Below are 24161 nucleotides of genomic sequence, written 5' to 3'. Positions count from 1 at the left end.
GGGCCGAATTCGGATTTCGGAGTCGACTAACAAAGCAAACAAAGCAGAAAACACTAATAATAATGAATAATCAAATTATGAGTAAAAAAAAAATCGGTCATACTAAACCTGAACAAATACAAGTCAGAAAAAAGGGAAGGGGACAAAAAAAAATCAAATAATACAGAAAAGAACAAGAAATAAACATATATATCTACAAATTAAAAGGGACACTAAAAAAAGTCCAAAAACTTACAAAAAAAAGAACGAAGCATAAAACACACGAAAAACACATATGAAGTAAAAGGGAAACTAGACCAAAACAGCGGGGGGGGGGCAACAAATTAGTGCAACGACCTAAAGAACCTCACATGAAAAAAAGGGGGGAGAAACTAGTTGGATATTTTATTTATTTTTTCTGTGATGAAGGGGACAAAGGTTTTTTCATATCTGGAAGTAACGCAGCGAATGGGGGACAAAACTGGGATAGGCTCAGAAACAGCTCGAGGCTATCGTAATCTGGATGGTGAGTGACATTTGGGGAAAATACTTGCCGTTCGAGGGTTCGTTATTGCATTTTTTGAAAAATCGTGTAGAATGGATGATCATTGGAAGTTAAGGAAGGAGTTGTATGGTCCCAAATTGTGGGTTCTGGCTTCCTTTATGTGGAGTAGAACGGGCCAGAAAATAACCTGCCACTATCTCCTTCTAATTAAGGGCTTACTGCATCCTAAAAATGGTACTGAATACCCTAAATCCTGACATTACATAAGACAAAAATTTTAAGATAGTCATTTTAATCAACGTTGTAAAAAAAAGTTTTGTTTCAGGGATGGCAAATTATGTTCAGCCCCAAGGGCAACCACCCCATATTATGCAAATAGTCCATTTTTAATAACTGCATCTAGTATAATTTTGTAAATGTTGTGCCTTTTTGAATTAAACTAATGTAATGGTTTTCAATTGGCATACTTTAATTCTTTCAACTCATGATTGTTAAGGTTTTATTTAGGAAATAGCTCTAAATGAAGGAACGATTGGATAAGATTGCAATAAGACTCCCAAATAAAGACACGAAGTAAACGAATGTTGTTTTGTTTTCCGCTGAAACTGGTGTTTAATGATTTCCAATCTGTGACTAATATTGTGAAATAAATGAAGTGCCAAATCAAAAGGTATTAAGCGCATAAGTATGCTTAAAACTGGTTTTTGATGTTAACCAAAATTGGCATTCAAGTTAAAATGTTTAATTGTTGCATATAGGCTAACATTCCATCACGCAAATTAAAAGACTTTAAAATTCATGTTTTACAAATGATGTATAATTTTTGCAGAAGATGGCGTTTTTAGACTTTCTCAGGGCTGTCGAGTCTCTAAAGTCCCTAAATTGAGTGATTGTTGCTATTGGTCCCTTAAATTGATATTGGTCCCTAAAGTGCCTTTCTTGCTTTGGGATAAAGCCTGAAGGCTACCAATACCTGAGCATACGGTTTTCAGTATTTTGTTTTATTGAGGTTCTTGGAATCTTTTTTGCCTTGTCCAAGAAAGACAAAACTTGTTGTTACATAGATTAAAGCGTTACTGTCTGGACAGAGCAGACAGACTAGTCACGAAAGGGAGTGCTCCCCTTTTCCTCTGGAGTCAATAGGCTAGGAGGCGGTAAGGTTTGGTTGGCTTTATCAATTACTTAGAAAACTCTTTCCTGGGTGTCACTTTGTTGCACACAGAGGAAAAAAAGAGAATGACCCAAACTCCAAAATACGAAGGATGTGGTGTTAAAACCAGGTTTCTTGCACGATTTTGAGCTAACATACATTTCTTGAACTATTAGATCACTTTCTGGTGCCCTGTTTTATTTGAATACATTTCTGGTAATAGCCTATATAATTTTCTACTAACTTCTTTTCTTATTTTAAAGTTTAGGGTTTGAAGTTTCAGTTTAAATTAGAACGACAAAGTGCAAATTCTGGGAGACTTGGTTGGCAGAGAATGATGTGACGGGACACTAAATGAAAGAGTGACATAGAGCCATTCCAGGAGATCTGTTTTCTTTCTTCTGTTCTATCTGCAATGCATCGCTTGTCTGCCATAAGGGCTCGTATACTTTGCTGCAGAATGCTAGAACTGCTGAACATAAGAATAATGTTACGATAAAGCTAACGGCGAATTAGTTTCATCTCTTGGCAGCATCTTCCATGAAGAGCAGCAAACCGGCAAAACTGCCCATGCACCTAGGTGCTTACGTAGTGCGGGATAAAACAACAGTTGCAGAAATTGCATGGGCTCTTAAGATGATTGAGTCTGACTATTCTGGGAAATCCGTAGACGGAAAGCAGATGTATATAGAAAATTGTTTCAAGATACAGCGGTCCAGTTCGCTTATTTTTTAACAAAAAACTCCTGGACCCTATTTCCGGAAGATGACCCTTGATGAAATCGGCAGTGAGCAGTTGTTGAAAGCATTAACTTTTCTGCATCCCAATGAAGTTTCAGAGCCCGTTTCTGCTCAGAGTTTTTTTTATTTTGCCAGGAAGTTACCCATTGCTACGCAAAAAGACATGCTAGTTGACGAGTTTAAGCTAGTCCAGTTATCTAGTCTTTTATTGGATCAAGGAAGGATCGACAAGTGGAACAACGTGATCCAGGGAGGGAAACATCCAAACTCGTCTGAAGTCGTAAGAAATGCTTTGACCATTTCTCACGGGTCTGCCAGCATTGAGTGGGATTTCTCCCCTTCCGGGCGAGTTCTCAGCAAAGAAAGATCTTCAATGAGTAACGAACTTTGAATGCAAAACTGTTTGTGATGGATAGATGGGACAGATTTGGAGGACGTGCGCAAAATGTTACTGTCACTGAAGACTTCATAAAACTGGCCAAATCCACTAGAAAGAGCTATGATTTGTACCTACTGTAGAAAAACGCCTTGAAAGAAAACATTGAGAAAGAGCGGCAGGATTTAGAGACAAAAGAATGGCCTAGAGAGCAGCAGCTCGCTAAAACCTCTTTGAAAAGACAGACAATAGAGACTCTCGAAAAACTTCTCAAAGAAAAAAAAAGAAAAAGAAGCGCTTGGTTCCAAGGAACAGACCGCAGACGAGTTACTGAAGGGAGCTCATAGCCAGCTCAAAAAAGACACTGAAAAGAAGAACGTGGTTGAGATTCAGTTAGCGCAGGCTATGATAGATGGAGCAGCAGTTAGAGTCAAAGAAACAGTTACTGATCACATCTCTGTTCCAATAGAAGGCAGTGCAAAGAAAATGGGAACAAATAGGTTGTGTGTTCTAGTTACCATAACCTTATTTCTTTCGTCACATTTTGTATCTGATTTTTTGTATTCAAAAGTAAAGGGTTCAGAAAAAAAGAGAGAAAAAGCTCCTCCCATGACATAATGATTCTCAGGTTGACCTCTCATGAAGAGATATCTGCAATGATCTTTCTCATTTTTTTTTAGTCAAGTGTCATTTGCTATTGTGTCACTGCTTTTTCTCTAGAGACATCTAAAAAGATGTCTCTAAGTCTTTATTTTTCACCACTTGCACCTGTGGCAGTCCTGCTTTCTGAACATGCTGATTACAAATATGGGGTTAAGTTTGTCACTTTTAAGGCTGCATTAAGGTTAATGTAGCCTTAGGAGGGTTTGAGGCTACAGCGACTCAACTTTTTTTCATTGGAATTCATAACTATTTCATGTTTTTACTGTTTTGGATAATGTTTGTTTGTTTTAGGTTTTATTTAGCAATTCATAATAATGTTGGCTTATTTGCATGGTTTCTTATATGGCATTAATCATATTCAATTTATGCATTTATATTATTATTTACTTTTCTTCAAAGAATGTTTTTGGAGATTTAATAATAATAATAGACTTAGATTGGAAGAGCTGAGATAACTAATTGTAATTATCCTTCGAGCAAGACATCTCTTAACAGGTATTTATTTTCTCCGGTCACTTCTTTTTGTATATAAATGGCACATAAACTTTAATACTTGTGCATTTAGATGCAAATTAGTCAACCTTCAGACAGTTTAAAATTTTAACTTTCACAGTCCCCTGTGTTTTTAATTTCATGTATTCTACTTTTTGATTTATCTTCCAATTCAAGAATTATGTAAAGCAGTATTGTTTTCCAATAACTGATTCCTGCTAGATTTAGCTGTGATGCAAGACTCATCTCAGTTAATTGTAATTTTTTCTCACAGGTTCGTTGTCATTAGAGCCCTGGCAAAGATGTCGTTCAAGACATCTTCAAGAGAAATTTCGAGGTTATTGCGTGATGAAGGGGCGCTGCTTATGATGTACGATATTGATTCTCGAGTTGGTCCTGGTAGTGATAAAGTGCTCCCGGAAAATTATACCAACACTGCTGCATCATTTCTAAGACGAAGAAGTAACACCAAGTCACCAAAGGGTCTTGGTTCATTGAGAAGTATTGATTGTAGGACAGAAAAGAGAGAAACTACCCAAAAGATAAAGGTGGAAAAACCACAAAAGTCTCTTAAGAAAAAGGAAGTGTTATCAAAAAAACTGTTAGTCGGTGCTGGATCATCCTTTAAAAAAGTGAATGGAAAAGCAGGTAGTCAGTTGAGAAAGACTAAAGGAACTCCCAGTAAAATCTTAAAACACTCTTCAAAAAAAAATAAAAAACACTCCCAAAAGATAAAGATTGAAAAGCCACAAAAGTCTCTTAAGAAAAAGGAAGTGCCTCCAAAAAAAACAAAAGTCAGTACTTTATCATCCCTTAAAAAAGTGAATGGAATAACAGATAGTCAGTTGAGGAAGATTAAAGGAACTCCTGGTAAAGTCTTGAAACACTCTTCAAAAAAACTTAAAATTACAAAGATTTTAAAAAAGACTCAAAATAAAAATGAAAACAAAGCTGAAGGAACTATCATGAAAATAAAGAAGATTCCAAATAAAGTGAAAGGAAAGCCGGTGAAAGAGAAAAAGCAGCTAGATATTAGAAAAGAAAAATCAGTACAAGATTCGGAAGATGCAAAAATTAACAATAAAAAAAGTGATATAGCGACCAAAAGTCGAGTTTCAACTCAACAAAATCTTGATCCAGATCTAGTATTTTCATATATTTTTGAACCACGCCCGTCCATTATGCCTCCTGAATCGGTTATTGCAAGAAGACGATCATTTGGATCTGATTCATCTTACTCGGATGTTGAGGTCTTTGAAAAACCCCGAAATTATATTGAAAACCAAAAAACTGAAACTGTTGACCAAGAGCAAATACTAAACATCTCTTCGTGTATAAGTGTTGAAGAGCCCCCATTCCCTGTAATTAAAAATACAAAAAAGAAGAGAAAAAAACAGTTATTTGAAGATGAAAATGCTTCAGAGACGGCAAGTTTTCGAAGTGAATCTTCTATTTCTTCTGTTCAAGCAAGTAAAAGATCTGTAGACTCAGCCCCATTTTATAATAGCTGTACACCAATAATGGTCCCTATAGCAAGTAGCACTGTTCCATTTGACTCAACAACAAAATCATTAGTTCTTAAACCTCAGGCTGATGAGATCTTACCTCAATGTCAAGAAGTTATACGTTTGGAAAATGATGGTAAGAATCTATTTCAGTTGAATAATTCTTTCTTTAGATGAATTCTATATAAATAAATAAAATCTGTCTTCTTTTTTTTCAAGTTGGAACTTGTCAGTAATTGAACTTTGGTGTTTTAAGAACTACTGAAAGTTCCCCTATTCTATTTTCCAGTTTTAATTATATACTTTATCCCTATACCAATAGGTTAAATCAATCAATTTAGAACAAGTTTCTTCTTCTTCTTCTTCAGCAGAGGGGCTTTTCAGTCGATACTATTCAGCCCTTTTCCTTTTGACTCACTCTGTTAGATCGACAGAGCTATGCAGCTGGCTTGTTTTATATAATTTGTATCTGCTCAGATTTCTTGTAGTATATCTTTTGATACTAGCAGTTGAATTATAGAGTATATATATTGAGCTCTGTGTACAAGTATGGTCAGCGAGACTCTTGGCTGTTAGTGGAATTTTGTGGTGTTTGAAGCATTCTAACATTTTACATTGCAGGGTATACTGTGCAGACGTCAGCATATTACATTCAAATAGGCAATGATCTATTGTTTCATTTTAAAGATTACATGACCTGCAAAGGGGGGACGAGGGAACTTCACCACTTGAATTAGGGATCTGATATGAAAATGCCTGAAAATTCAGCCCATTTGAACCTGACCGAATTCTATGATAAATCTTGGAAAGGTGCTTACTGGGGAAAGATGATAGGGTTGGATTCTTATTATTTATCAGTACCTCTGTAAGTCTCCAGCGGTAAATATCTCTAATGGGGATTGGTCTCCCACTTGGCTGGTCAATATTTAAAGCATTTTTTGCTATTTCATCTGCCTTATGGTTACCTATTATACCCGAGTGGCTTGGAATATACTGGATATGAGTTAAAATACCTTTTGAAGCAAAAATATCAATAATCCTAAGACAAAGAAATGTGTCAATATCCATCTTATATTAAGAAGCTGAAGAAAGCAGCTCAAGGCTTGACAAAGAGTCAGAATATGTTATAATATTTTTAATATTAACATTCATATATTCATTAACCATGAGGAAATCTAATGCCATGATTATGGCATTTAGCTCGGCAGACATTACAGATGAATTATCGTGTAGTCTCTCGCCTAAAGCGATATTATGGGTTGAGAAGAACGCTCCGCCTGCCATTTTCTCATTCATTTTGGTCCCATCTACAAAAACTTAGAAATGGTTTTTATATGCAACATTATTTAGCTCGGCAAATTTTTTCTGAATAAAAGCAATGGGGGTAAGTTCTTTGGTCCACTTTGAGAAATCAGTCTTTATTATGGGGATTGACCAACTCCAAGGGGGATTTTGGGGGAATGTGGGTGCAATAGACTTTACTGGCACTGGGAACTTCTTCTGGATATTTGCATATTCATTTGCAACGCCTCTAAACATAGATGGGTTTCTTAACCAGTTATGCAGGGTATGAGAATCATTGGCTTCAATTTTTGTAAGGTATTTAATTAGTAGAGATCTTCTTCTTTCATTTATTGGTGATAGTCCACTCTCAGTAAGCAGAAACTTAGTGTTTGTTGGTTTCCTAAGACCAAATATAAGACGGATTATATCATTTTGAGTCGTTTCGATTTTTTGCATATGGGTCTTAGCACAAGCACCATAGACTATGAGGCCATAATCAATATGGGGTCTTATATACGATTTATAAAATTGGAGTAGTGTTTTCTCATTACAGCCCCAAGGTGTGGCTAGTAGCCTTTTAATTATTCTTATTTTTCTATAGCATTTTTTTATTGTGTTTGTGATGTGAAGGTGGAAGTTTAGTTTTTGGTCAAGTATGAGCCCTAGATAATTAATTTGATTGTCCTCTGGAATAAGTATTCCATTTAGTGTTAGCCTTGCATTAGAATGATTTCGCTTATGGTGGAATTGGATAATTTTTGACTTTGTGGGTGCAGTAGGTAAAATGGACTTTTGAGACAACTTTTCAAATTGGAAGAGTGCATTTTGCAACTTTGAATGTGCAATCTCAAAGGTGTTGTCAGTTGCCCATAATACCAGATCATCAGCATACTGTAGATTGGTATGTGGGAGGTTCATGTCCCAGAGGAATAGTGAAAAGAGGAGGCAGCTCAGGACTGCACCCTGTGTAAGGCCTTTGGTTATTGAAGTTTTGGATGAAGAGGCTGAACCTACACAAACAATGAAACTTCGGTTTTCTATGAAGGATACAAGTTTGGGGGGTAGTCCAAGATTTGCAAGTTTAACTAAAAGAATCTTGTGGTCAACATTGTCATATGCTCCTTCAAAGTCTAGGAATGCAGCAGTTAGGACATTATTTTTTGATAGAGATTCATTTATTGCATTTGTTAACACTATGAAAGCATCTTTTGATGAGTGGTGTTTCCTGAAGCCAGTTTGAGTATGAGGTATCAGATTGTTCTTCTCAACAAACCATAGCAGCCGATGGTAAATCATTTTCTCCATTACTTTTCCCAGCACTGGGGTAATCATTATAGGTCTATATGACTCAGGGTCATGTTTAGGTTTGTTTTTCTTTAAAATTGGTAAAAGAGATGATCATTTCCAGATATTAGGGAATGTGGATGTAGCCCACGCATGGTTATAGCAATTTAGGAGCTTCTGTTTATACAAAGGGATAAGATTCTTTATCCATATAGGGTGTATATTATCATAGCTACTTGTAGCATTGGCCTTGATATGTTGTATTGCATTAATCAATTCATGTATCGAGAAGGGATGATTTATATACTCTGAACCTGATCGGGGATGGTAAATAGGATTCGTCAAGGTCTGAATAGTGATATTTTGTTATTAGATGTTACCTTTTTTGAGAAAAGGGAAGCAAATAATTTTGTCTTATCAATGTCATTATCATAGTGGGCATTCTCATGTATTAGTTCATACATTAGAGGGTTAGGGGATGTTTTTTCCCACAGATTTTGCTTATAAGTCTATGTATACTTGGCTCAGATGTTTCTCTGGAAAGATTATTTGCAAAATTATTCCAATAATTACATTTAGCATTAATTATTGTTCTTTTGAGATTAGCCTCTGCTTGTAATTTACTTAAACATGTGGCAGGGGATGTTTTTTTTAGGTATGCTCTCCTAGTTGCATTTTTTATTCTCCACCTAATTTGGCCATCTTTAGTCCACCAAGCTTTAGGGGTGTGTTTAGGGATTTTTTTTCTTAGGTGATGTTTTGGTGATAGCATGATTAGCTGTATTAGTTAGTATAGATGTCATAACTTCCGCAAGTGTGTCAGCTGTTGCGACTGAGGTGTGTTAATTCTGGGTGAAGCTTAGAATTTCATCATTAAGCTTGTTTTTGAACATGGTCCAATTTGCTTTAGTGTTGACATATTTAGGGATATGTGGGAGAATATTAGCTGGTTCATTTAAAGAGGAAACTATTACAAAATGGTCAGTGCATAAATTTTCAATTTTCCTTATATAAATTTTATTCAGTATATTTATTGACACAATTTGTAGGTCAATAGTCGAGAATTTACCACTTTTGGGGTTAAAATAAGTATTTAGATTAGGAGGGGTAGCAATTGCTAAATCGACATTATTTGAAATCAATCTTTCAATAAGCTTACCAGCTTTATTTGCAGGCTTATCCCCCCACAGAAGACTGTGGGCATTGAAATCCCCGCAGATAATTATGTTTTTTAACATATTAGAATTAGTTATGTAAGTGAAAAAATCCATGGCATCTGTAGTCTGGCCATTAGGGTTATAAAGGCTTAATATGTAAGTTTTTGTATTATTTATCCAGACATTGATACCAATAACATCAACATCATTTGAGAAATCCTGGAAATTAATACCACAAAATTGAATATTATTATTTAAAATTATAGCTACGCCACCTCCTTTTCTCTGTGAAGACCTATCCTTTCTCAAGATTGTATATCATGGAGACTTTTATTTGTTGGTTATTAGTCAGATGGGTTTCCTGAAGGCAAGCAATATCAATGGAATTATTATTCATATAATATGAAAAAAACTTCGTTTTCTTAAAGAGTTAAAGAGGCTGCATCCCAAAGTCGAACCTTAAAACGTACAGGAATTAGGAGAGGCAGTTGGGGGGCTGCCGCCCCCCAAACCCCCCGCTTTTAAAGACTCTTTTGTACAGGTTTTTTTGTTGTGGGGGGACTTCATTGGTACTAATTACTAGTTTCGGCGCAATGGTTCTCCTGTCCTCTTGTGTTTAACATTTTTCGAAGTTATTCCATTATTCATTCATTTCAATTTTTTGTTAATTAAAAGAGGGCCTTTCCGAAGCCAAGAGCGGGGGGTTAGGGGGGCGGCAGCCCCCCACAACAAAAAACCTGTACAAAAGAGTCTTTAAAAGCGGGGGGTTTGGGGGGCGGCAGCCCCCCAACTGCCTCTCCTAATTCCTGTACGTTTTAAGGTTCGACTTTGGGACGCAGCCTCTTTAACTCTTTAAGAAAACGAAGTTTTTTTTCATATTATTTCTGTACGTTTTTCTACAATCCATGGTGGATGTAATTTAATAATAATTATCCATGTTTATTTTCTCGCTTTCTGTATCAATAAATTCAAACTGACAAAATTATCTAATTTTGATAATTTTAATAGTTTAGCAGCTTAATTAAAAATTTAGCAGCTAGTGGTTTTTACCCACCCGCCTCCGGTTTATGGGCCCAGCGCGCTTCCGCTGCGCCAAGCTGCTGTTATGCTTGTTATCAAACAAGTTATTACAATAGAAAATTTCACCAACGGCTTCAATTAGGAAATGAATTTAAATGGTTCTTTTAACTTGCTTCCATCAAGCCTTACCCCCGCTTCAGTATAAATTCTTGTGAACATTCCAGTATGTAATTCTGATCACATGTTTCCATGTTTATTTTCTCCCTTTCTGTATCAATAAATTCAAACTGACAAAATTACCTAATTTTACAAATTTTAAAAAGCTAGCAGCTAGCGGTTTCGATCCACCGACCTCTGGATTATGGGCCCAGCACGCTTCCGCTGCGCCAGGCCGCTGTTAGTGTAAGAATTTTTCAAACAAGTGATGTTATTACAAGAGAAAATTTTACCTTCAATGGGGAAATGGGTTTTTCTAAGCTAGAAAATCGGGGGGTTAAGATTTTCCTACGAAACTTTCAAGGGCACTTACTCGGAGAATTCCGCGTCGAATGAGTCTTCGTACACCCAGATCCGATGTCGGCTGTGACCTGTAGGCTTAAAGAAAAAAAAAGAAAATGAACATTAAGTGGCTATGCGTGGTTTCTGGAAAACAGGGAAGGAGTTATCGGATCGAGCTGAAATTTCGCGGATAAGCTCCTGGGCCCTAGGGGACCTTAACTTGTGAATTTCAGCCCGATCGGACAACGTTAAAGGGGGGCTGGGGTTAGGGGTCGAAACTTTCGGCCAGATTTTCCCCATGAAGGAAAAGTCGGAGGTGGATGAAATTTGGCAGGTTTCTTAGTTGGAGCTCGGGCTACGAAATGCATCCCTCCCCATCCCTCTGCGACCACTGGAACCGAAGATCGCTTAACATTGTCGTGGTTCGCCTCTTTAAAGAGGCACGAGTGTGCCTCCTTGAAAAGATAAAAGTTCATGTAGCTTTTTTTCTGAAAGTGATCTTACATTCCACTGAATTATTGAAATGTGCTGCTTTGTTGTTTTAATTTTCATATTGCTGTGTATCAATGTTTAGTTTTGCTAAGAGTAGAGGAAGATCTTTTTTTGCTTGGATATGCATGTGGTTGGGTAGGTACAATTTTGCCAATTCGCTTATGATTTTTGCTTTTTGTGGATGTTGTAGGTTCATTGACTGTACTGCATTAGAATTCAGTATAAAAAGGCACATGTTAATTGTGAATTCATTTGGGTTTTCATCTCGCTTTTTGTTGATAATTTGATTAATTCCCAATAATACTTCTGATTCGCTTCTACTTGATAGAGGTGGTCATTCTGATCTTCTATCATTACGTGCAGAGGCTATATGGTTTGCCCACAGTGAATCTCTCTTATAGGAGTGTGAGCTTGGTTGTTTTGAGGAAGGAGTCTTATTGGGGGTGCTTGATGCCTTTGGTAGAATGGTTGGTCTCTGGGTGAGAGGGTTGGGTGGTTCCATAGAGTTTTTGATCAGGTGTGATTGGGCTGCATTTGCTTCCATTGCTGCAAGTGGGTAAGGTATGTTTTTTTTCTGTTGCTATTTGGAGTGTTAGTGCTCGTTTTTTGTATACGGGGCATAAAGTTTTATTTGTAGAATTATGGGGACCATTGCAGTTGGTACATTTTGGCTGATTGTTTTTACAATTTGTCATTCCAGAGGGGTGGGAGTTTTTACAAGAATTGCATTCATGTAATGTTTCACTGCATGTGTTTTTTGTGTGTCCTAGTTTTAAACATTTTTGGCATTGGATAGGTTTTGGCTTATAGGGCTTATGGGGTTTCCTTTGTCCAAAAAGGAATATCTGATCCAGGTTATTATTTACTTCTCTTAGTGTGAATAAGAAAGACTTGCTTAACTTTTGGCCATTGTCATCTGGTTTACCCAATTGGGTTACATCAGCTACTGGGATTGGGTTACCAGTTCTGTCAGAGAGCCCTTCTTTTATATCCTGAATAGGAATTTTTGGAGGGATGTTGTACACTTCTATTTTAGTTGGGTTTTGGTTTGGGGTCCAGAGAACAGATTTTATTGGTATGTTAAGAAGAGATTTTGAATTCTTAGTATATATGCTGATTTAGAATCTTGGAGGGCTATTAGCAGAGATCCATCACGGTTAATGTTTAATGAGAACATTGATTTTAACACTTTGAAGATTGCAACCCTTAGTAGAGCTATCTTTTTTATCTCAAAGGGGGTATCTGCAGTGATTTTTAAGTATATTCCAAGGTTTTGTGAGGGGAATGTTGGATCATGAGGAGGGGTAATATTTTTGACTGGGAAAATTTTTTTCCTTTTTTTTGAGTTTCTTGATAGGGCCTCTTGAAATTCATTTTCGTTATCATCCTGTATCGTAACATACGCCCCCACTTCCACCATTGTATTGTTCAGTGACCCCTCATGTGAGCTTTAAGAAAGTTGACTTGACCAGCCAAGAGGTTGAATGTTTTCGGTAATACTTGGGGTAGGGTCCGGGGGGACTTTTTTGGGGGGTGTTCTATGCATTGCCTATTGGAATAAGCTTTAATACAATCAATAAAAAATAAACAGGAAAAATTGATATTATAAAACCAGACTGTCTGCACTCAATCAAAGGAAGGACTTCACCATCCACAAACACTACAGTGTTGTCCAGAAGATGGTTTGGTGTACGATTGATACGGTTGACTGCTGATAAATCGAGGTAAATATCACAAGAAATTTTATTATAAATTTCTCAAAGCGTTGCTGTTGAGTGTTCCATTTTAAATTCGTTGTTTACGACCCTGAATATTTTTCTTCTTCTTATGCAGGGAACTATATAAGCCACAATGAAGGTTCATTTATATTTCTGGGCTGGTTTCGAGAACAGTCAGTGTGGTTGCTGTAAACTGTTTAAGATTTAATAGACAATTATCATAGGCTAAATATGATTTATTGGCTAAAATAGCACACTAGCTAGCATAAGCATGTCAAAACAGTTACAATGATAAAACAGATGTTAGGGAATAAGCATAAAACAAAATGTTTAATCAGTTATTAAAATGTGAAACAAATTAGGGAACAAAAGATTTTTCGTACCTCATGGTCAACATTTGGGGACACAAGTCAAGTTGGGTAGTTGGAGCTCTACGAGCATTAAGTCTTGTATTAGGAAGGATTGGGGGATTTTCTTTAAAGGGGGGAAGAAGACGTCAATTATCATATAACTAAGGCACTTGTGACCAAAGTTCATGGTAAGGATGTGGTGTCGTGATTTCAATGTAGTAAGTTCAAGTCTAGCCAAACTTTTGTTGTATGTAGTATAGGACGTCCCCAGTATAATTTTTATAGCTCTTTACTGAATGCTTTCAATTTTAGAACATTGGTCTTTGATCAATGCAGGGTGCCAGACAGGGCAAACAATAAATTATTTTAAGGTTATGGATTGATATGGAGAACTGTTTGAGAAGGGAGGGTGACTTAAGGAGAAAACTACCAGATTTAAATAAATGAGAAGTGTGGGACTTCCATTTAAGGTCATTGTCAAACTGCACACCAAGGAGTTTAACCGTATTTAAATTTGGTATGCAAAGGTAATTATTGATAGGGGGTGTATTTTTTAAAAAGGAGAATAGCATTAAACTGCTTTTGGTTATGCTTAGGTTGAGTTTAACATTATCAAGTCCATTCTTTTAAGTTGTTCATGAGTGAGTCAAGTTTTACTTCCGAAGTATTAGAGGTTTGACAAAGGTTAAGTAATTTCAAATCATGCTAAAGGACCTAATTTAGTCCCTTGAGGTGCTCCACAGGAAATTGAGGTAAAACCTGATGAATCTCCGTTAGGGAGGACTACACATTGCTCACGACCAGACGAAAGACTAGCTACCATACGTAAAACAAAATATCTGGCACCTAAAGCCCTTGCATTATCAATAGCTGTCTGATGATCCAAGTTTTCAAAGGCTTTGGAAATATCAGCACAAACAGTCTCAACATAAGAACTATTTAACTCAAGATGTTTGAAAACAGTGTCACGTATATAAATTAAGCAATGCGTGGTGCTATGATTCGGCCTATAGCTAAACTGATTTGGGTTGATTTTATCTTGAACATCGTTAAAGAGGAAATTGTAAATAAAACTTTCAAAAAATTTAGAGAAAATAGAGGTTTTCAATATTGGTCTTAAGTCAGAGTGAACTTTTGGGGTCTTGTTTTTCCGAAATAGGTGATATAATAGCTCGTTTAAAAGACGCTGGAAAAATACTGGAAACACACTTAAATACTGGGCACTTTTCACAATCAATTTGGTAGGGATATCACCTGGGTATACTGACTTATTTGTGTCAAGATTTTCGAGTTTTATCTGGGCCTCATGTATTTCAATCACAGGAATGTCACTCACTGCACTGTTGGTCGACATATTTTGGAGTGGCGGGTGAATTTTACAAATTGAAGCAAAATAGTCATTTATGATATCCTCACTCACTGGGTCACCATTTCTATCCAGTTAAGAAAAACTTTGAAGAGACCTTTCCCATGAGATCTTGGATGTTTTTGTGGACTTTCTTAGGGTTAGAATACAGCAATTTATTGAGCACGTAAGCACCGTGCTCCTTTCTTGCTTTACAGATTTCACTAATAACAATGTTTCGAAATTTCCGAGATTCTTGGAAAAATCCTTCGTTAAAGAGTTTATCGCTTTCATTTATACGGCACGACATTTTTTATTTATCCAGGGTCTACAATTGGGTTTTTGAATAACTTTTTTCACTGGAAATGTGTCACAGTATGACTAGAAAAGTTCTGCTGAAAACTTAGAAGCCATTTCATAGCCATTGGTAAGACATAGGATATTGGCCCAAGATTTGGACCTAAGTTTTAATTTGAAATGGACGATCTTCTCGTCAGTAATGGGTCCCTATGAATAACTGATCAATGGTTTTGTGGGAAAGGATGATAAAGGGGTCCAAAAGATGCGTAGATGATCACTTGCCCCTAATGGAGGGGCCATTTTTGGAGCACAGCTGTAATCTTCAGTGTTGGTAAAATTCAAGTCTAGGGTTTTATCACTGCGTGTAGGCCACTTGGCTAACTGATCAAGGCTAAGAGCAGAGCCAAGTCATTTTTCTAGCTCATTAAAATCACCACACATAATGTAGGTGCAGCATAACATCGAGCAAAAATCTTCAGTGGCAGACCACGTTTCGGTAAGGCAAGCAATATCAGTCTGGTTTTTGTCAAGAATAATTTATAGTTCATCCATTTTATTTACCATTGACCTTACATTCGCAAGAAGGATTCTAGTAAATGAGTTGGAGGGGAGTGATGTATCATACCAGGGTTCCTTGATTTGCTATTGGATACGTGTTGTAGATTCTTGTGTCCATTTGATGCAAATAACGAGACTGAGGAGATGGACTGATTCGGCAATTAAAATGGGAGGGAGCTGGAACTTAACATGGAGGTCTTCTGAATGGCTCTGTGTGGTGCCGTTGAAAATACGGATTCATGTTGCTTTTTAGGGCTGGTTTGGCGAACTCCGTTTTTTGGCTGATCAATGTTCATAGTGATAATACTCGGGAGAGAGTTTGACAGTTGACGATAATTCTTTCGGGTATTATTAAAAAGTCTTTTGAATACACCATAACTATGATTCAAATGAATCCGGTCACAACCAAAGCAACGACCAATTCCAAACTTACTACAAACTTTCTGGTGTAATTGTTGGTAGTCAGGGACCTTACATTCACCCTCAATATTAAAACTTTTGCAAACATGCAGATATGTACATCTTTTGCCTTTTTTGCAAATAGCATTCTAGGCATATTTGCATATACCTTTATCTGTAGTCAATTCATCACTGCTTGTCTTAACAGTCTTCACCTTTAGTTCGCATTCATTAGCACTTGATTTTGTGTTATCTAGGTCAGATGAACTCTTAATCATGTTATCACCAAGATAACGGAACTTATTGAAAATACAAGTTTATTTTGTCGCCTCTTGGTTACAGGAAACATTTGAATATTTTTCAGGATGAGATTTATTAATGATTATTTCCTGATTTTGATCCTCATTAACATCGAACAACTTTGGAGGGGTTTCACTTACACTTGACCCAAGGTCTACGATTGTAGATATTTCCCTGCTTAATAATTCTAATGTATCTCATTATTACAAGCGAAAGGAGTGATAAGTCCAATAGGGGGTTGGAACAACAAGTGCCAAAAGTAATAACTTCCGTCTGGCAGGAGGCATTAGATTTATTGACTTCAAGATGATCATTAATATTCGGGAAGTTCGGAGCTAGAGGGGATGATCGGATTACTACCATAATGCTCGCCAGGTCATTGCCTGATAGACGACGTGGAGGAGTAATTTATGGAGGCTGAGGCAGACTGGGACAAGTATCAGAAAACATAATTATCTTTTTTGGACTATCCTTGTTTAAACTATCCTTTTTTGCAGAACAATCTAGCCATAGCCAACTTTTGGTCCATTCGGAACGTTCAATTCCGGCACAGTGTTCGTCGAAGTACGATCCACAGTCACTGCATATCAAACAGTTTAAAGTTGCCCTGTAACTGTATTCGGGGCACACTCTCCTAGTCATTCTTAGTTTTAGATAAAATGACTTGAGAAACAACTGTAATAGGAAAGGGTTTAATCATTCACTTCAGGTCAGAAAGATGTGTATCGGACGAACTCTGAATCGACAATTAGGATTGAATCAACAACAATTTAAGGATGTAAATTACTTCTTTAAAGCTGGTTAATTAATTTTGAGGATAGAAATAGAATTTCTTACAATAATGAAAAAGCAAACATTGTTGTCAGGGTTTTGATGTGTTTGGCCAGTAAGTCATATACGGTTGTATCACCTGATCCTTCTGAGTTTTCATCACTAGCTTGCTTGGATGTTACATCCGATAATAGTCACTAGGACTGTGGAACCATCCGTGTTTCCCTTATCTTGCTAATGTTAGGGGTTATCCCCTGCAGCAATTGTTTGTTTTGTAAAAAGAAGAATCAAAATAATACATTTATAGTTCACCATGTCACCTAATGAAACAACAGATATGTATCCAGATAAAACTAAGTCTGTAATGCTATATGACAAAGAAAAAAAAATACCCTTTTCCTTCGCCATTCTAAGAAAAATAGTCCGAATATAAAAATACAAACAAATAAAATAAAACAACCGAAAATAAAATTACAGGAAGTGAACCAAAAGAGTAAGATGAACAAATCTACCTAGAAATTTCGTGCTTAGTTTCCCAACCCATGGTGACGAGGTGTGATTACACCACCCAAGGCAGCATGCATTATGAATGATTTAAGTGACTTCTTGCAACAATCTCTTAGTGCTTCTCTCTTCTTATCATATTTTCTGCAGTTGAAGATGAGGTGGCGTAATTTTTCATACATTCCACAGTATCGCAATTCGGACTATTTCCATTGGAGAAGGGTAGATTTTGTTTTTGCGTGGCCACATCTGAGGTGAAATAGGCACGTCGAAATAACATGGGACGGGAGGTACATCTCTTTTGATGGATGTTTATAATCATGAAGATCTAAGAGCTGGATATGTAATGAGAAGAGCCAAGCCTCTTCTTCTTCGGGGTTTTCCCACTGATTGAAGACAGGGATTCAGGACCAGTAGTGTGGGTAAAAGTGATGAGATCCAGTTGGGAAGCTTATTCTGCTACCAAGTCTGCTATTTTATTTCCAGCAATCCTACAGGGCACGGGAGCCAAAATAACCAAAACTGATTTGTTTTCTCTTGATAAGTATTTAATCATATTTTCAATCTGGAGGGCAACGTTTTTTGCTGGTCCTTGCTGACGGGAAAAGTAATTCAGAACTGATAGTGGATCAGTGTAGACTATGTACTTCTGGTATGTGACAACTGTTTTACTCCATATGGCTCGAAGAGCAAACTAGATTGCCATAACCTTATCTTAAGATAAAGAAAAATGGTAAGAAAGAGATAGATCTGGAGGGGGGGGGATAACAACTGCGTGTTTTCTCAATCTATGAGCTGTCTGTATAAACTACAGTGTAATATTCTGTCATCTTTCCCAGGAGGATAACTTTCATCAATAAATTGGGGAATCCTTCTTTTTTGTGACACTGAACTTGGGATAATCAACTCATCAGTTCTTCTGGAAGTCCTAGAATCTAATTTAAAAGTCAGTTTGCCCTTCTTCATAAATTCTTCCATGCCAGGAAGACAAAGGAATCTAGTAAGAGGATATCTCATTCTCATCTCTCATGTTAAGGTTGTGGTAACTAATAATTTCTTGATGAATAATTTGATTTTATGAACTATATCTTCTTCCAGAATATTTTGCAAGGAGATATCTACTTCCTGTGTGAAGTGACTGGATGTCAATTTTGCACGACATTGCTGCAATAGGAATTTTTTTCGGATGACGTTTCTTAGCAGATCCATAAATAAATGATCTATAATCTATATTAAATATGACCACTGACTTGACAATTGTTGAATCAAACTCTGTGTAGACTCCTGTTGTCCCAAGTCAGAGAGCATTAATGAAATTGTGTTGTTGTCTGCGACTACCAATCACCTCATCCAGGTGAGGGTTCCATGTGAGTTTTTGGTCAAACACAACTCCTAAAAACCGTGTATGTTTTGCGACTACAATCACATTTCCACTTATTTTTTTTTCAAAGATTCGAAGTGTCACGTTTTGTGTTTTATGGAAAAACGCACTAACTGACTTTTAGCTTTAGAAAACCGTGTTGTTTTTACTTGCCCAAATTGATATCATATCTGCTGCCTTTTGAGAGGCTGCATGTAAGCAAAAAGGGTCTCTCCTTACAGCTGCAATAGCAACATCGTCTGCATACAGAAATAGCATTGCCCTCAGGACATTATCTAGGCCTATCCCAAGACAATAAACTTAAAAAATTAGTGGGCTTAGAACAGCCACTTAAGGAAGTCCAACTTCATAAGCTTTTTTTCAACTCATAGTAGTGTCTCCCTGAAGAGGTCTGGACTTCTCTATTCATCAAAAACAGTTGAGTCCGATTTAACTATACGTCTGGTAAATTCAGTACAGACAGCTTTCCAACTAGTTGTCTTATATCAAAACTTTTAAATGCTGAGTCCATTTCTGAAAACATTACGTGGACTGCTTTTCCATTTTTTAAACTTTGTTTTATCAGATGTATCGGTGTAACGAGGGTATTTGTAGGTCTCCGTTCTGGAAGAAAACCAAGCTGTTCAACCTGGAAATATTGATATTAATTACTTGCTACTACCATACTTTCTATTTCAGATATAGCAGTAAATAGTTGTAAGGTAAAGTTTGTCCTTAGCTTTAGTCCAACTCCGCCCTAATCAGAAACAGAAAAGGTATTGCATTCATAACATCTGAGGAGGTAACCGATCTTTATAAATTTGTCAGGGAAGCCCATTGACCCATCTCTGGTTTGTACTTTCAAGCAAGATGTAAAATTCCCACTGGATCTTTGTTGTGGGGTGCTAGATATACATTAAAGCAGTTTATCCCCATGGCAATACAGTGCTTCAATAGCCAAGGTTTTGGCCACATAGCTTAAAGTTTAAACTGCTGTAGAGGTGGAAGATATCTCCTATGTAGTGAACAACATGCCCTCATAGAATGCCCCCAATCCAAGACAGTAAAGGAAGAGCAGGTACTTAGTGCCCAGACTGTAATAAAAAGCATACTGTAGACTCCAAGAAGTGTCCAATACTCATTGAGAAGAGAGCTATTGTAACTTCCTCATTTACCAAAAATATACATATGAGAACTACTGCTGAGGTCTTGAAGAGAGGGCATCCAACTTATACAAAACGTTCTCCCTTTGTAAATATAGATGCATTCCTCCCACTGACACCTATGCTTCAACCAATTAATGAATTTGGCATAAAATACATATCCATGTGTGAAGGTGTTGCAAGGAGACCTAACTCAGTTTGTAAAATTGCTTCGCAAACTGGTTTCACAGATGCTGCCTTCTAATATCCAAAATACAGAGCAAACCGGTTTCACAGATGTTACCTTCTAATCTCCAAAATGTAGCCATTGGCCTAATCAGCATAATTGGTAGCATCAATAGAAAAGGGGAAGCTCTTCCACCAGTATTAGTTCAGTAGAAGTCAAAAGTAAACAATTTTGAACTTTCCTGTTTACCAATGCTTTCTCTACGAAGTATGTTGTTTTTCACACAGTAATTAAATGAAAATAAGTTTTCAACTAAAAGTAAGGAGCAACATTTAAACTTTAGACGAACAGTAACTATTTCGTATATGAGGGAGCTGCCCATTCCTCAACCCTTACTCTTTACGCTGAAGTCTTAAAGCTGTTTCAAACTACTTCTTGTGTTTGAGCAGTCTTTCTTAATGAATTGTGAAAAAAAGTCAAACTTTAGCGTAAAGTGTGAAGGTTGAGGAAGAGGCAGCCCTCCTCATAACTATTCCATTTTGTATTACTTTCAGTTTAAAAAAAACTTGTTTTTTTTTATTTGACTTCTGACCATTTTTCAAATCATGCCAGCAAATCCCCTTCACTCCTCCTACGTGTAAAATTGTTCCTGGAAGATTCACTCCGAAAACTCCCCTCCCCACGTAAAATTCTCCTCGTGAGACCTGCCGAAAATACCCCCAAAAATTTTCACATATCTCTCAATAAGAAATCCCATATGTGAACAATAGGCAAACTGCAGGACTTAAAGCAAGCGCATAGTCACTAGACCTTTCAACTATGATGAATCACATGTCTATCTCAAAATTTTGATCGGATATTTTTGGGGGAAAGAGGCGTGAGAGGGGGTCTGGCTGCCCTCCAATCTTTTTGGTTACTGAGAAAGGGCACTAGAACTTCTATTTTCCAGTCATAAGAGCCCTCTTCAAATCTTCGACCATCACTGTTTCGATATGATCATCTTTGGGGAAAAAACAACAAATAACCACACATCCGTGATCATTCTTCTGGCAAAGCTGGCGAAATTTCACATTTGTTTATATGAGCTTGAAACTTCTGGGGTATGTTTCTCTGATATGCTAAACATTATGCTGTAATTTTGATTTAGATTGTTTGACGTTATGTGGAGGTTTCCCCTTTTTTTTGAAAATTGAGTTCTTTTGACTCGAAACTTTTGATAGGTAACATTAAACTTATGAACCCTATATTTTTCGAGTCGGCATGAAACTTCAATTCTTTTGATGCATCTGTAATTATCGAAATTCTATTTTTTAGAATTTTGATTACTATTAAACCGAGTCGTTCCTTGCTTACAGTTCTTCGCTACAAACTATTTGATAGCACCTTATTTTGAATTTTCGATATTTTACTCATATGTCTCAAGTCGATCATAGGTGGTGCCTAGAGACTCAGGCTTTACGTGGAGAAAGGGGAAGTGCATGCTCTGGCAATTATTTTTCTTTTTTTTTGGGCTGGAGAGTCTTCTGAACCATTCTCAGGGGTACGCCTTATGTCGAGTGGCGTCAATTTATGAAAATTTAGGGAAGTAGGAAATGTATTTTTCAAAATCTTAGGGGAAATTCGTCATTTTTCAATGAGAATACAAAAAAAAAGATTTTATTGGGTTGTTCAAGAAATTATAAATAAGTTATTTGTTTATATAAAGAACACAATAACAGTGTCCATAGGCTGTAACCTAATATTTTTTTTTATTATAAGGCTATATTTTGACTATTGATTTTCAAAAACACTATATTTGAGAAGTGTGAACTCTCCTTGCTTAGGGATACATGTCTGATTAAATCTTTGGAGATTTTCCTCACCCCTCTTCATAGTAATTTAATATTTGGAGCAATGCTAATGTTTTATTAGGTTTCTTTTTGTTGTTGTTGTAATGACATAAGAAACATTTTAGAAATGGTTATGAGATACAAATCGGAACCTTTTTTTCTGATATGGAGATTATGACACGGAAAAGAAAAGTTCTTTTAAAGTTTGCAAATTTTCTTGGATTTTCCAAACTATTATAACCTATTGTATAATATACTGTAATATAGTATAAAAAAAGATAAAATGAAACATTCATAAAGCTGAAAGTAAATTTCTTCATAGAATTAAGGACTGGTGCTTAATTCATTCTGTTTTTGAGAGTCAGGGAATGAAACTTCGTTTTTTTTAGACATCCAGAAAATAAATCTGGAAAATCCAATATCAAAGTCCCAAAGTTATATTTTTTTTTGGCAATTATTTATTTTGATTAAGTTTTCTAAAAAATGAGAGATGGAGAAGAACCTCTTCTCTATAACAAGTTGTTTTCAGACCTCAATCAAATCTGGTGAGAAGTGAAAGTTCGTGTTTTGGTTTTGCTTTTTGGGGATCATAACCCAATGTGTCCTCGGGAAGGAGGATTGGAGGGTTGAAAGGTTCTTAAGCATAATCAGGGTGTGACAGGACCTTGCCACTAACATAGGTGGATGCCTATATGTCTAAGCAGCTAGTGTGTATTTTTCCTAGAATGGTGCTGCTATACTTTTATTTCTTGTGCTTCACTTGGAAATATATTATTTTCTGGGCAACTCTTGTAGTCAGATTTTTCAAGGCCTTGCCTTCCAGTCAAGGTTAAGGGACGTTTTGAAATTATTTGCGTATTCATTGTCTTAGAAATATAACCAATTCTTAGAATAGAATAATGATAAAATTGTGAGTGGGATTTGAATTGACGTGGCTGACACAAATATATAATTAATAAAACTTTAAACAGTGAGAAAAAAATCGAACATGTTTTTTGAAAAAAAAGCCCTACTTAAGGAGAAAAGAGGGATAAAACATAACAGTTACATTGGGTTATTGTTCATTTTTTTTATAGATTCTTATCCACAAAAAGGACAGAGGTCCAGTCTTCGCCAAATAGACCCATATTCGAAATATAAGGAAGTAGCTGTGAAGAAAATGGGGCCCGTGACGCAAATTATTTTGAATCCAGTTTCTACGTCTTTGAAGAATGCATTGAACGTCCTTGTAAGGAATCCTATTTATCTTGATCTCTTGTTGTATCATAAATGTATCTACTCCTAAATGTAAAAGATATATAAGTTTTATCAAAAGGGGGGAAGAGCTGAGGTTAAAAAGGCATTAATAAACGGTCTTCCCCTCTTCAGAGCAGTGACTTCTTATAAACTGTGAATACTCCTGCGCTATATATAGCATACATTTACGCAATGCTTTCAGGAAAGGATCTGGGGACAGGAGGGAGCACTTCCATTAGCCTTGGTTAAACGTACGTACGTATTGTTTTTAGTTTTATCAATAGGAATCGGTAAGAAAAAGAGTATTGTAATTCAAGACAGTAACCTTCTGCCCCTTCCCTAATACACTTTTTGTGAATGCTCTGGATTTTGAAAAATTTGGCCACTTCAGCGCCATCACTTCTGTAAACCAGTAGTGGGTTCAGAGAAGTTGAAGGTTGAGATGCATTTACTAAACGTTCTTGTATCTTATGCTCGTACATCCCCCAAAAAATTACAGACAGTAAAAAGACTTCTAAAAATGACCAGTAATTAACAGGGAAGAAAAAATAAAGGAAAAACTAACAGCGATTGAAATACGAATCCATTAACATATTCAGAATTAGTTATTTCATTTATTATTCGAAAAATTACTTGCTCTTGTTTAGTTTCTATCTCTTATGCAAAAACTTTTTGGTTTAGAAATGTATTAGTGTCTTGTTTTATTTCTTTGGTTGGCCTTGAATTACATTCGGATTCCCTCTTATCGTTGTACGGTGATAAACATTGTAAAGTAGTACTTTTAAGAGGAAACTATAATTTTGTTTTGTTTGTTTTTAAGCTTATCATGTTCCCCCCTTTTCCCCTTTCTTTAAAACTACACTATTGATAGTAATTGAATAAGCCACAAATTTCTTGTACCATGTTTTTTTTAGCTGATTCATATTATTTTTGGGATGCTGGTTGCTATAAACTAGTTATAATTGACACAATAACTAGACAGTGCTTACAAGTCCAAACACCAAAACAGCCTGACAA

The 24161-nt window shown here is 36.4% G+C and overlaps 1 protein-coding gene across 1 annotated transcript in view; it reads left to right on the top strand.

Annotated features, from left to right (window-relative positions):
- The window catches only part of LOC136032813 (testis-specific chromodomain protein Y 2-like), a 91805-nt gene that overhangs the window by 15344 nt on the left and 52300 nt on the right, over positions 1 to 24161 (top strand). Inside the window, exons 2-3 of the mRNA XM_065713216.1 lie at positions 4180 to 5546; positions 22985 to 23136. Coding sequence (XP_065569288.1) covers positions 4208 to 5546; positions 22985 to 23136 — 1491 coding nt within the window. The 5' untranslated portion in view covers positions 4180 to 4207. The remainder of the gene's footprint in view (positions 1 to 4179; positions 5547 to 22984; positions 23137 to 24161) is intronic.

Source organism: Artemia franciscana, chromosome 11 (assembly GCF_032884065.1).
Source record: "Artemia franciscana chromosome 11, ASM3288406v1, whole genome shotgun sequence".
In the NCBI taxonomy this organism is placed as follows: domain Eukaryota; kingdom Metazoa; phylum Arthropoda; class Branchiopoda; order Anostraca; family Artemiidae; genus Artemia; species Artemia franciscana.
This window is presented reverse-complemented; position numbering and strand designations above follow the sequence as displayed.